Source organism: Hippocampus zosterae, chromosome 2, assembly GCF_025434085.1.
Source record: "Hippocampus zosterae strain Florida chromosome 2, ASM2543408v3, whole genome shotgun sequence".
Taxonomy (NCBI): Eukaryota; Metazoa; Chordata; class Actinopteri; order Syngnathiformes; family Syngnathidae; genus Hippocampus; species Hippocampus zosterae.
The window spans coordinates 38137894-38152891 of NC_067452.1; the positions used below are offsets into that span (position 1 = coordinate 38137894).

At 44.6% G+C, this 14998-nt stretch overlaps 1 protein-coding gene across 3 annotated transcripts in view; it reads left to right on the top strand.

Moving 5' to 3' along the window:
* Positions 1-14998, top strand: part of mib2 (MIB E3 ubiquitin protein ligase 2) — a 43645-nt gene that overhangs the window by 7892 nt on the left and 20755 nt on the right. For 2 of the 3 annotated variants that reach the window (XM_052059172.1, XM_052059170.1), the window contains exons 2-3: positions 8241-8624; positions 9068-9239. In XM_052059172.1, the coding sequence (XP_051915132.1) occupies positions 8402-8624; positions 9068-9239 (395 nt within the window). In that variant the 5' untranslated portion in view covers positions 8241-8401. Of the gene's footprint in view, positions 1-8240; positions 8625-9067; positions 9240-14020; positions 14753-14998 lie in introns of those variants that run through there. The other variant, XM_052059173.1, reaches the window with a different exon arrangement.

Sequence of the window (14998 nt, forward strand, 5' to 3'; positions counted from 1 at the left end):
TATGGTAAACATTTTTGCCATGGTATTGATTCCTTTTTTCTCCTGTCTTTTAAAATTCATTCATTTTCCGATCCGCTTATCCTCACGAGGGTTTGCGGGGGGGCTGCTGGGGCCTATCCCAGCCATCTTCGGGCCAATTGCAGGGGGATCCAGAGACGAACAAACATCCACGCTCACACGAACAGACCAAGGGACAATTTGGAGTGTTCAATCAGCCTGCCATGCATGTTTTTGGAATGTGGGAGGAAACCGGAGCACCCGGAGAAAACCCACGCAGGCCCGGAGACAACATGCAAACTCCACACAGGGAGGCTGGAACTGTAATTGAACTCGGTACCTCTGCACTGTGAGGTCGACATGCTAACCACTGGATCACCGGGCCACCTTCTTTTACAAATTATTTATAATAACGGACCTGTACTGTCAAACACTGCCTCTTGCAAACAAACCTGTTACAGCAAATTCACTGCCAAGCTTTAGGTCCCGCGAAACTGGTATGGTAATTAAAATGACTATATGTCAGCAAATTTGGTCATATTGGACCGCCCCCAAAAAAAGGGTGTGACCAAGTCTGTGCTACCAGTGCCAAAGTTCATGCAGGTCCCTGTTCATCATACGATCAACCGTTAGGGTTTCATGAGATAAAATGCACGCGTATGCAGGATCTTGCTCAACACACTCATAATTCAAGCAGGATCAAGTCAGAGTAAAAAGCAACATTATGATGAACTCAATTTAATCCATTTTATATGCAGTCGCTTTACTTTTTTTTTGGTGTGTACTGTCTCATAGTAGACTTCAATCTCATGGACTGATTTGCATTCCCTCGCTAAATGCTACTCGGTGACCTATTGTCACCGACGGCCTACACAGCTTTGCATACTGTGGTTTATGGCTCGTTCATTCATCCATCCATCCATCCATCCATCCATCTTCTACCGCTTATCCGGGGCCGGGTCGCGGGGGCAACAGCTTAAGCAGGGAAGCCCAGACTTCCCTCTCCCTAGCTACTTCTTCCAGCTCTCCCCGGGGGATCCCGAGGCGTTCCCAGGCCAGCTGGGTGACATAGTCTCTCCAGCGTGTCCTGGGTCTTCCTCGGGGTCTCCTCCCGGTGGGACATGCCCGGAACACCTCACCAGGGAGGCGTTCAGGAGGCATCCGAATCAGATGCCCAAGCCACCTCATCTGGCTCCTCTCGATTCATTCAAATCATATCTAAAAAGCACTTTGACACAAAAAAAAATCCCTCAATTATGCACTGTGTTTTACTTTGTTTAGTTCCTGCATGTTATTATGGATGCATTGAGCGAGGTTCCGGATATGTGTGCATTTTATTTCATGAAACCGTGTGTGTCTATTGTAGATGAGAAATGTCTTTTTCAGCCATGTCGCTGGCTTGCTCAGATGTGAAAATCATGATTTTGATTGAGAATGACGTTAAGAATCAAATGTCAAATCTGAATGTGCTGATCAATTGTTGTATTGTGTTTTCAATATGTCCTTTTAATGTAAATTAATCATGGCCGAGTATCAAGTCATCCAATAATTCTGCCTCCATGGGAAAATGGCAGTCATCATTATCCAGATTTGTCACCCTAAATGTGGCGTGGCCACTACATAACTCCACCACTTCCAGTAACCTTGTATTAAAAACAACGGCCCGAGTGTGTGGATAAAAGCCACATGCTTCACACAGGCGCGCATGTGATGCTGATTCATTTTCCATTTCGGAGCAGCTCACAGATTATTATCAGTGAAGTCGGCCAGGCCTGCTCGTGTCAAAACCGACAAACACACCATATATCTTTTCGTTGCGTGCTGCATCGCTTTACGACTTTATAGAACAACTCGACCGACCCTAAGCAGTAGCAGGGGGGGGATACTTGCGTGTGTCATCTTTGCACAGATATCCTAATGCAAAGCCTGTTTTAACCGTTTCCAAAGTATTGCAAGCACCAAAATTTGTTTAAAATTATTTGTTAACTAATACATCAATTTTCCGAACCGCTTAATCCTCACAAGGGTCGCGGGGGGTGCTGGAGCCTATCCCAGCTGTCTTTGGGCAGTAGGCGGGGGACACCCTGAATCGGTTGCCAGCCAATCGCAGGGCACACAGAGACAAACAACCATCCACGCTCACATTCACACCTCGGGACAATTTTAGAGTGTTCAATCAGCCTGCCATGCATGTTTTTGGAATGTGGGAGGAAACCGGAGCACCCGGAGAAAACCCACGCAGGCCCGGGGAGAACATGCAAACTCCACACAGGGAGGCCGGAGTTGGAATCGAACCCGGTACCTCTGCACTGTGAAGCCGACATGCTAACCACTGGTCTACCGGGCCGCCCTCTTCATCCCATTGTGATTTCCAAATAGCCGTGTGATCGTTACAACAGCTCGTTGCATGTAAAAACAGTTTGTTAATTTTGTATGAATGAATTTCTCAGCCTGGCGGCGCGTGCGCGTGTCTGCGTGGGTTTTTTCAGGGTATTCCAGTTTCCTCCCACATTCCAAAAACACGCGGGGTAAGTTGATTGAGCGCACAGAATTGTTCCTAGGTGTTCATTGTGAGCGCAAATGGTTGTTCGTCCTTGTGTGCCCTGCAATTGGCTGGCAACCCGTTCAGGGTGTCCCTCGCCTGCTGTCCGAAGACGGCTGGGATAGGCTCCAAGCATACCCGTGACCCTCGTGAGGATAAGCAGATCAAATTATGGATGGATGGATAGTTTCTCAGCTTTTCAAATCGATGGTTAATGCGAATCTGTCGGTGGCAAGTTAATTAATTTTTAAAATAATTAATTACAAATTAAGTTAATTAGTTTTACATTGGTTGGGTTCATTGGCAATTTAACGCCCCAGCCACTATACAAAATAAAGCGAGCGAGTTTCATTTCTCAATCCCTCAATGTCCTTGTAAAGCGAAAATAAATGGGTCTTTAAATTTGACACACCGCGAAGAAGAATTTTTAAGTTGATTTCTCGGTCCCAAGGACTGCAACGATATCATCCGACCTTGGTAACATTGGAACCACGCGGCCATAAATGCTGAGATGGCCGTCGCATTAAAAACTAGCAGGACTACAGTTTGTTTGGCCATGTGTGTCGACTTGTGGACGAGCACATAGTTGTTGTTCCGCTTGTTGTTTGTGTGTGGACGAGGTTGACGTTGTCCTTACCGCTTGAAGCGTGGCCGACAGGCGCCAGTCCATCTGTTGTTGATGGTTAAGATCTTTAATCCTTCACCTCTTCTGAACTCGCTGGCAGCAACTTTATTTTGTTGTTGTTGTTGTTTTTTAAAAAAAATCAAGATCAATCTTGGCTTCAATCACGTGCGGAACACTTGAAATCGTTCGTCGGCTATCCCTACGTTCATTTTTTTAACAAAAACAATGGAACCTTCAAAGTCAAGCACGGTTTCCTGATCTACTTGCAATTTCTTCTAAATGTGTAAATTAGTCAATCGCTCAACTAATAATGAATATAATTTTCATTGCTCAGTTATGGTGGAGGGCGGCCCGGTAGTGCAGTGGTTAGCACGTCGGCTTCACAGTGCAGAGGTACCGGGTTCGATTCCAGCTCCGGCCTCCCTGTGTAGAGTTTGCATGTTCTCCCCGGGCCTGCGTGGGTTTTCTCCGGGTGCTCCGGTTTCCTCCCACATTCCAAAAAAAACATGCGTGGCAGGCTGATTGAACACTCTAAATTGTTCCTGGGTGTGAGTGTGAGCATGGTTGGTTGTTCGTCTATGTGTGCCCTGCGATTGGCTGGCAACCGGTTCAGGGTGTCCCCCGCCTACTGCCCGGAGACAGCTGGGATGGGCTCCAGCACCCCCCGCGATCCTAGTGAGGTTCAAGCGGTACGGAAGAGGAATGAATGAATGAAAAGTTATGGTGGACCTTTTTTTTTTTTCCCCCCCTGAAGTTTAGTTCTGTTTTACATCGACACACTTGACACGCGTGTCGATTCCGTTGCTGCTGCCACAAAAACAAACAAACAAACAAACAACGCGGTGCAAATCCCTTACTTGCCCACAGGAAACGCTTAAGTGTTGTCATGATGCAACACATGACGAGAAATATTTTGGGAGTTCACTGATCTTAACTTAACTATGTGAAAGCTGTAATGTTTCCGGTAAATGGGCTACATTTCAACATAATGTTCTCATTCTCTATCCACACTCCTTTTTGAAAATGCTGCAAAAAGTGAAACTTATTTATAACTTGTTACTATATTTGCCTTGCAAAAAGGGCTCACCGACTCCGTTTCTGCGCAGGGAATTATTTTTGTCTCCGTCATCCTGTCACCTTGAAAGCTAAATTGAGCCTGCGGTTTCCTTTTAGAAGGCATTTGCGCTGAGTGGGAGGGATTTTGACTTGAGCCTCCTTGTCAGTATTAAAAAAAAAAAAAAAAACTGAACAGGAAAAAAATGTTGGATTTATTTTTCAAATTCAATCGGGAGTCTCTTTTGCTCTTTCCTGTTGCTTAGAGGAGGTCACATATGCCATGACCACCAGTTAAGTCCCAGTTTGAAATGGAATCTCTAACAAAAGATTTAATTTAGCGGTGTAACAATTAATAGACCGCTAATTGATTATTAAGTTAATCGAGCAGTATTCTTTTGAGAATGGATTAATTGTTTGGACCTTGTTCAAGGGCGGCTTTGTAGTCCAGTGGTTAGCACGTCGGCTTCACAGTGCAGAGGTACCAGGTTCGATTAAAGCTCCTGTGTGGAGTTTGCATGTTTTCCCCGGGCCTGGGTGGGTTTTCTCCGGGTGTTCCGGTTTCCTCCCACATTCCAAAACCATGCATGGCAAATTGATTGGACGCTCTAAATTGTCCCTAGGTGTGAGTGTGGGCGTGGTTGGTTGTTCGTCTCTGTGTGCCCTGCGATTGGCTGGCAACTGATTTAGGGTGTCCCCCGCCTACTGCCCGAAGACAGCTGGGATAGGCTCCAGCACCCCCCGCGACCCTAGTGAGGATCAAGCGGTTCGGATAATGGATGGATGGATGGACCTTGTTTACTTTAAAATTGTCCAAGTCTTTGGAATTTCAGTTATTGTTATTATTATGTGCTGTAGAAAAAAAGTATGATTTGGATTCAGTGCAAAAAAATATATAAAATTTTGCAACATTTGCTTGCCTTCTCTGATTGAAAAATCTCAGCCAAATTGTGACCGTTTCAACCAATGTAATGGTTAGTTGCAGCCGTGGACGAAACGGTAACATATTTTTGTACGTTGCCATGCAGAGCAAAAAATAGCATTCGTATCTTATTTGTTCTTGAGATCTGTGGATTTTGGCCCAGAACTTGTTGTGTGGGAGTTCTCGCTTGAATCTAAGCGTGCCTTGTCTGTGCCAGTCCCAGCTAGTTTATCTTTTTATGTGCATGGCCACTTTTCTTTCTCTGCACATGCTCAAATAGAGGGTGGGTGGCCTGTTTGAGGGGTCGGAGGGGGGGTCGGCGAGAATGGCTTTATTTATTTATTTTAGTAAGATTTTCAAGAGGAAAAAAAAATCGGGATACGTGATGGTGTTCATTGTGATGGTGAGAGGAGAGAGGCTTGACGCAATCAAAATTTTTGGGACTCTTCTCCGATCAAAAAAACCCCCACCAAAAAACGAAAACCGATCTGATCACACTATGCAGCAATACTTCTATTGAAATAACGTGTTTATTTAGGGTATGCTATTTATTTAAAAGAGGACAATGTATATTCATGAACAATGACGCTGTTGGCTACTTTCCATCTGTCGTCCTTTGTCATGTTATAACAGTTGAAGGATACTCGTGTGCGGTTTACTGCGCATCAGCAGAAGTATTGTCAAGCACTTTTTGTTCACCGATCTTTGAAATGTCCTAAGAAAGGAAAGGAGGGCGGGTAAAAGTGTGATTTGCGTATCAAACATTTATTCATGAGCGAACAAGCTGAACTTGATTTTTTAAAATTATTTTTTTGGGTCACGCTTTCAAAACAATCAGTCGACAATTATAAGTAAATACTTGCAAGTTGGAACCTTTTCAAAATTATCATGAATCACTCTCGCATGTCAGGATGAAGTGACATGGCACGCTGAACTTGTAGAGCAGTCTTATATCATCAATACAGTTTATCTATCTTTGAAGGACAATGAGAGTGTTCTGAAGTGAGGTTGTCACATTAAGTGACTGCTGCATATATATATAGATATATATATGCAGCAATCTATCTATATAGATATATATTCATTCATTCATCTTCCGTACCGCTTGATCCTCACTAGGGTCGCGGGGGGTGCTGGAGCCTATCCCAGCTGTCTCCGGGCAGTAGGCGGGGGACACCCTAAATCGGTTGCCAGCCAATCGCAGGGCACACAGAAACGAACAACCATTCGCACTCACACCTAGGGACAATTTAGAGTGTTCAATCAGCCTGCCACGCATGTTTTTGGAATGTGGTAGGAAACCGGAGCACCCGGAGAAAACCCACGCAGGCCCGGGGAGAACATGCAAACTCCACACAGGGAGGCCGGAGCTGGAATCGAACCCGGTACCTCTGCACTGTGAAGCTGACGTGCTAACCACTTGGCTACCGGGCCGCCCTATAGATATATAGATATATAGATATATAGATGTATAGATATATAGATAGATAGATAGATACTGTTTGAGCTGTTGCTCGATTCCCGAACTTGAAACGCACGGTTGATACAAAAGTCACTCGAGGCACTGTGTTTACAGGAATGTACCACAAATGCATTAACATGCAACTTTGATGTCAAGTAGCTGACTCAAGTGTGCGTGTGAGATCGATTGATCACAAGGACCGGAACAACTTGCACTGTCTTCGATTTAAAATAAGAAATAAATAACACAATGAGTCAATTTATTAGCTCGAACTGTGATTTCTTTCTTTCAATAGATCATTTGTCATCTCCCGAGAGACGGACGGTGTGATGCAGCAGCGTAGAATGTACGTCTCTGTGTCCTGTGCAACCAATAGATCTGATGAGTCGTCCCCTGACGTGACTTTGAGAAGATTTCAGTCTATACTTCAACTTTGGTTTCTCCCATAATTGCTCCCGCTTTCCCGTTGACATTATTCCAAATGAAACAAGCTATCAGTCAAGAGTACCACTGTGGGGAGTTCTTTGTGGTCTATAAATATCAACTAGAAATAGCGGACAGCGTTACTGCCTGTTCATGTTGATTTTGCTTTGTCACAAAAATAGAACAATTTTTTCTTGCTGAATAGTATGCCAAAGGGCTTTGTTGTTTGGATTGTTTTTTTTTTTTGGTTCTGTTTTGTGTGTGTGTGGTGAGGTTGTGATGAGCAAGACGCAACAGTCGTGCACCTCCATTTTACCTTCTCTAGAATTAAGCAATCACAAGTCTTGAATAAGACAAACCCACAGAAATTTAGATGAAAGGCCGCTTCTCCCTGAGTCGCTGTCAGACCATCTAGTAAGTCCAAACATATGGCCCGCGGGCCGCAACGGGCCCCCAAGGAGGTTCGATCAGGCCCTCAGGATAATTTAAAAGTGAAAAAAATGCATAAAAGACACAGAATGAATAGTTTTATAAAATGTGCGATTCATGGAGGATTCGTTAGGAGCACACTGTTTTGGTCAGAGTAGAAGACAGCAGTTGGCCTTCGTCTGTCACTGAGACAGACCCAACACAGCAGACGCTATCAAGGACATGTGAATACTTTATTCTTTACACATGTAATAACACTCTCCTTAGTTTGTAAGGTGTAGGCAGGGATTACATTTAGATTTTATATGCACATGTGTAAATGGTTTAAAAATTCATTTTTTTACACATCTTGTTTAATCTTAAAATGCATTACTCTATTTTTCAATACCAATTACTTGTTAAAGTTTTGTCCCTTGGTACAATCAGTGGGATCAGTTGCAATGCATATACTGTATGTGAATGATAAAAGTCAATTGCACATTTGTCTAAGGAAATCTTAAGGTGCTTCATGAAATATTTTGTCAAATATATGTTCATTAAATGTCAACATTTTCCTAATGTTTTTGTGCTTCTTTAGCCCAAAACAAAGGAAAGACATTGTTTTGGTTATTTATAGCAGAGTATGTCATCTATCGAGACAATGTGAAATGAGTTTGACACCCCTGATCTAGTCAAACAAATTTGAGTTAAATTTGCACAACTGAAGTGGTGCGGAGCTCTATGGATTTGGAAATTCATTGCGTTTTATGGCTGAAATAAAACTATGCATTTTGTTTTCATCTTTCAGTTACCCCTGATCTGCTCCTTGAACCCACCCTGGTGCCCTCCCTGCCTGCACTCTCATCAGCGCGGGCCAGCGGGAAGGCCCGGAGGCGCAGCGGAAGCGACAGCGCTGCCAAGCGTCCGCCTTTGACCGCAGCCCCGAGGTCGGGCCACGGTAGAGGCAGCATGGAGGTGGGCATGCGGGTAGTTCGTGGCACGGACTGGAAATGGGGAAACCAGGATGATGGCGAAGGCCACGTGGGGACCGTGGTTGAGATTGGGCGGCAGGGCAGCACCACCACCCCAGACAAGACGGTGGTCGTTCAGTGGGATAGCGGCACAAGGACCAACTACCGCACTGGTTACCAGTCTGCCTACGACTTGCTGCTGTATGACAACGCTCAAATCGGTAAGCGCTTTTCGACTTTGGAAATGGCACAGAGGAAGATGGCTGACCCCTGACCTTTTGGACTGCGAGGCAAACGTGCTAGCTACGAGAATGCTTAAAAACTAAAATAAAATGAAATACAATTTGTGATATGACCCCATTAAAAGTTCTACCGACATAGTTACTCATCCTTTTATTTGTCACCCTGGAGCAGATACTTTTACTTAACGTTCTGAAATCTGACGGTGACCAGCATCCTGAGATTAAAAATGGTATCAGTGTTACTTTCTTCAGAAGCAACTATTGTCCACCCTCATCAAAAACTACTCAAAGGGCCTTTTACTTTTCTCCTCTGACAAACGTCGCCACGAGACGGGCGGAAGAGCCGAGCAGTGTGACTTGTCCGTTTGTGCATCAATCACCTTTATTCCGCCTTACTGAATTTACGCCTTCCTCCGCCACAGGCGTGCGTCACTCCAATATCATCTGCGACAGCTGCAAGAAGCATGGCATCATGGGAATGCGATGGAAGTGCAAAGTGTGCTTTGACTATGACCTGTGCACACATTGCTACATGAACAACAAACATGACCTGAGCCACTCGTTTGAGCGTTACGAGACGGCGCATTCTCAGCCGTAAGTATTCCGCTCCGCGCTTCTCCAGGATCGTTCATCACCTTTCGTTTACTCGGTCGTCATTGTGCTGTTGGACCAGCCTCCCCTGATTGGGTCACGGGGGTTAAGTGTAGAATTTTAAATGACCGACAGTCTGCTTTGTCCTTTTCTGGATGGATGCGCGTTCCCCATTTACCTGCCAGTTAGGCTCTTCGCCGCTGATTTTTATTTTTTATTTTTTTTGGTCAGCCGGATGACACAAAGAATTTCCGACAAAGTTATGTGCACACGAATAACGTATCCAAATAAAAAAAATATCTGTAAAATAATACCTAAATAAAAACAAACAAACAAACTCAAAATGACAATGAAAGCACGGACGGTACATTTGAAATGAATAGATTTCATCCATCCATCCATTTTCCGATCCGCTTTATCCTTACAAGGGTCGGGGAGAGGGAGAGGGAGGGGGGGGTTATGAAGCCTATCCCAGCTGTCTTCGGGCAGTAGGCAGGGGGCACCCTGAACCGGGCAGGGCACACAGAGACGACCAACCATCCGCGCTCACATTCACACCTAGGGACAATTTTGAGTGTTCAATCAGCCTGCCATGGAATGTGGGAGGAAACCGGAGTACCCGTGGAAAACCCACACAGGCCTGGGGAGAACATGCAAACCCCACACAGGAAGGCCGTGTGTAACCCGGTAACATGATAAGCTCTCCACTGCAGCAATTGTTGTCCCCGAAAGGGTTATAACTTCCAATTATGATGTTCAGTGGGACATTTAATATCATTATCGCAAGACTACTGGAATGTCAACCGAGTGCCGATGTTTTTGCGCGTTCGCTTTAGCTCAGGCAAACCAACGAGAGCCGCTGCCTGCCCATAAATGATTAGTGAGCTGATTCCAAACGTCCTGTGTATCCAAATTTACTGGCCCAAGTTTGTAGAATGTGCTCTTCTGCATCACTTCACCGCAACGCTCCAATCTGCTGACGGCGCTGCCTGAATGTCAGCTGGATGTCCTGTGCTTATTTAAATGAGGTGATATATGTATGACCTACATATTTTCCTGTCCTATACAGTATATTAGTTTTTAGTATAGTCCAGCAGCTCTAGCCCCCTTTTTCCCCTGATGCCTGTCAGCTTGTACATAGTGTCTTGTTTTCCAATCTCTAAATGACCTCGCGCCACCTTACCTCTCTGAGCTCATCCGCCCCTACAACGGTTATCTAAATTGAAAATCTAAATGAAGTACTTAAAAAAAACAGCAAAATGGCATAGAGATCAGTGAAATGGAACAAGTCTGCAGACAAATAAAGGATATCTTATCTTATTAATGCAGTTGATGATGCTTGGATGGTATCTTGCCTTTTTTTGGATTTGTGGTCAGATAAATTTAAGCAGGGCGGCCCGGTAGTCCAGTGGTTAGCACGTCGGCTTCACAGTGCAGAGGTACCGGGTTCAATTCCAGCTCCGGCCTCGCTGTGTGGAGTTTGCATTTTCTCCCCGGTCCTGCGTGGCTTTTCTCCGGGTGCTCCGGTTTCCTCCCACATTCCAAAAACATGCGTGGCAGGCTGATTGGACGCTCTAAATTGTCCCTAGGTGTGAGTGTGAGTGCGAATGGTTGTTCGTTTCTGTGTGCCCTGCGATTGGCTGGCAACCGATTCAGAGTGTCCCCCGCCTACTGCCCGAAGACAGCTGGGATAGGCTCCAGCACCCCCCGCGACCCGAGTGAGGATCAAGCGGCTCGGAAGATGAATGAATGAATGAATGAATAAATTTAAGCAATGTACCTTTAGGCTTTCTCTTGCACAACCTTGTATGAACAAAGCAGTGACGCATTTTTTTTCCCCTCTCCTGTCAAATACCGTGATGACAGAAATCTAGTTCTTGCCTACTACCTGTTATATAATAGTTTGACATCACTTGGAGTTTGGCGGAACAGAGATTGATTTTTCTCAGAAGTCGATATGAATGTTTTTTTGTTTTTTTTTTTCGCTCGACAGTGCCCTTTTGTATTTGTGGAGTGTTACGTTATCCTCCCTGCTAAGTCAATACAGGCCTGTGCTTTCACAATGTGAAGAAGTTATATATTGTTTTGCAGATTTGGCTTTTTTTTCAAGCCTAGCAACAACAACAACAATAATAATAATAATAATCAAGATTTTTCAACAGCACGCATTTCCTAAATTAACTATTGCTGTTGGTTTAAGGGGACGATTTTTTGTCTAGGATTTTGTCTGAGATGCAACACTTGTTGCTCTGCTTCCGATTTTGTTGTAATTCTGCCAGGGGATCACATGAAAACCTCTTTTTGTTCTCATCAGACGATTGGAAGAGATACAGTTCTGTACTGTGTGATGTGCAAGGATTTCATTTCAACTTTTTGAAAGATTTTTTTTGTTTTTGTTTTTCAGACTGAGTTTTCCCTGGAGCCTGCCTTAATGGCTCAGTCATGGGACCCGGTTTTTTCTTTTCGGAATAGCCCTTTCAAGCCTTTTTCAGTGGGGAGCCTTGTTGTACTTCCTTTTAACTCCACTGCTAGTCTGTGGGTCAAGTCGTTCCATTTGAAATTCATTTCACGCTTCTGTGATGGAATGGAATGGAATTGTTAGCGACAACGCCTCGAGACTCCATTAGAACCTCGCGATATGATAATTATCAAGATTTATGGTACTGTAGAACACTTAGTTGCTACTGCACACACAGATTGTCCGTCAAGTCAATTTGTGGAGGGTGCTCAGACATGTTACATTCGCCTTCATCTGGCGATTCGCGTGGGGTCCTCATCGGAGGTGGCCAAAATACGCCTAATTCAAATTAAACTCTGCTCATAAACAAACCACGACAGGGTGCTGGAACTGCACAAATTGAAAATCACATGGCTCTTAAACAGATGTCGTTCTTTTAATTTTGTGGCAAACTGACAACGATATTGTGGCAATTCTAATCTCGTGATATCACATTATTGCTGTTCTCGTCACCTCCTTACGAGTTAGACTCTCAGGCAAGATTAATTATTATGAATTATTAATCACATGTTTTGGTTCGGAATGCCTCTAAAATGTGAATGCTGGAAGGTTGTTGAGTAAATGATGATGATGATTATTATCCATCCATCCATTTTCCGAACCGCTTAATCCTCACTACGGTCGCGGGGGTGCTGGAGCCTATCCCAGCCGTCTTCGGGCAGTAGGCGGGGGACACCCTGAATCAGTTGCCAGCCAATCGCAGGGCACACAGAGACGAACAACCATCCACGCTCACATTCACACCTAGGGACAATTTAGAGCGTCCAATCAGCCTGCCATGCATGTTTTTGGAATGTGGGAGGAAACCGGAGCACCCGGAGAAAACCCACGCAGGCCCGGGGAGAACATGCAAACTCCGCACAGGGAGGCCGGAGCTGGAATCGAACCCGGTACCTCTGCACTGTGAAGCCGACGCGCTAACCACTGGACTACCGGGCCGCCATGATTATTATTATTATTTTAAATTGTAGTCGGTGTCCCTCAGGGTCTGTGCCTGTGCGTGCTTACACCTGTTGACGGTGCTCGAGAGAGCATATGTGTGTGACATATGTTTATGAGATGGTCGCTATGCAGTTAGCTAATCGGCTCTTGCATCCAAACAATCCACACGCAGCATCTGGGAACTTATCTGGGCGCATGTCGCTGCTTAATCCTGCTCTTGCATATCAAGCCGCACCGCTTCACCTGGTCTCTTCTGTGCTCCACCCACTGTCACGTTCAAAACGCATCCAGCTGTCAGCATGTAAAGGTTGTAGCCGTTCTATGAGTCCACTGTACAAAAATCCCTTACCGAGTAAATATATAGCTACAATATGCCAGTAATAATAAATGAAGTTTTGAGGGAATTAAGTCGCCGCCGTCCCTCGCAAAAAATTATTTTTGTGGTTTTCTATTGAGCCGCTACGTTCTGATATTCAACATAATACTGCAGGACTGACATTTGTCAGTCACTTTGTTTTGCAACCCACCAGCTGCCATGACGCTTGCGTGCTCCTCTGCTCGCTTCCTGAAGGTAAACCTTGGCTGACTTCTTGACCGGGGCCAGTAGTTTTGTAGCTCTACTGCTGTGATCCCGTCTGGTCAGAAAGGTGACATTTGGTCTTTCTGGATTAGAAATCTTGATCCCTTAATAGAGCTGTTGTCTTTCTCGGAATATCTGTTTGGATAATGCCGAAGACTGCCAATCTCTTTGCTTTCTTCTTGTCGTGTCATCAGGTCATTGGCAACGCCAGCATTATAATAGTACTTTATGAACTCATTCACTCCCAAAGACGTTTTTAAACGTCTTTTTAGACTTGGTGCAGAATTGGCTGGTACTGAATGAGTTAAGCCAATGTGCTATTATTTTGCCCCTCTGTGCCTAAGTAAGATACATCCTATATGATTTCCAGCAGAGGTGCCCGACCTTTTTTGAGCGAAGATCTACTTTTTGATCAACCAACCTCCCGCGATCGACCCCCGTTACCGCATACGCATGCACTGAAACATGCATGCCATGATGAGTAGCAGCCATAACGGCCCCGTAAGATGAACGAAAGAGAAAAATAAAGTAGTCTGCTCTTTACTAAGAAAAACAAGCCAAACTTAAAAATGAAAATGTCTCTAAAACCCATACTAGGAATAAACCTAATTTTAAACAATGTCAAACATACATAAAGGGACACATGAAGCCATCTCTGACTAAAATTTGCGGTTGACCAGCGCTATTAACATAGCCCTCCCTCTGGTGTACCACTTGGCTTGGGTAAAGTTCATTCATCTTTTTTTTAAATTCTTTTTTGTGTCATTCCTTGCTATGTATCCTCAAATTTTTCAGGAATGATGAATTTTCCTCAACCAGTGAGCAGTAGTTTGTCTCAGTGACATCAGCTCAGCATGTTCTGGGTTCTGGCTGACCAGGTACAAGAAAAGTGGAAACGCACTCATAGCCGCTAGCTATCGCAAAAGTGCAAGAGCATAACAGTTGTGAATGTTGGCGTGACCTGGGTCACGGTGAAGGAGCTCAACGGGATTCAACAAAGACGTGTGACGTCGGGATGCCTGGTGTTGCACTTGGCTCCACTTAAGCGTTTAAGGCAGCACCAATGCTTTGCGTTGCCTTGCTTGCTCTCTTAAAGCTCTGCTTTCAAGGATTAGCCTCCAAGCATCCATCTTCAAAAGCACACTATTCCCCAGCACGGCTCTGTTCGAGCTTGCGCCGTTTGCCGCCTCCTTCAGCTAGAGATTGTCGGAAACTGGACAAGTCTGTCGAGAGAGTGAATTAAATTCAAGCTTGACGTTTTAATGCGAAGCTAGATAAAGCCTTCGAGTGAGATTTATGGCCTTCACTGACATTTATTGACGGCATTCACTGGACTCTTTGTTTGTTTGTTGTTTCAATATGAACCGTTCTGCGATGTTATCCGGCTGAAATGAGCATTGGCGTTTGATCTTTTCAAGAAAGTATGGGAATAGGCAGTTCCTTTGCACCAAGATCTGATCAAATCTTTACCATAAGGTATGTTTGCTTATAACTGTCTTCAGTCTCTCTGCATTTAGATTTAGAGTAGAGGGGGTACTTTGTGCTGCTCGCAGGAGCCTGTTTTTTTTTTTTATATCATAAAATCTTTGGCTGTGAGTGTCATTTTAGAGTCATTATCTTGAGTTCATATTTTGCAAATGGCTTTACCTCAGGACAGGTGTGTCAAACTCACGGCTGAGGGGGCAGGAGGATATTTTGCAGTCCCTTGACGTCAAAGTTTAA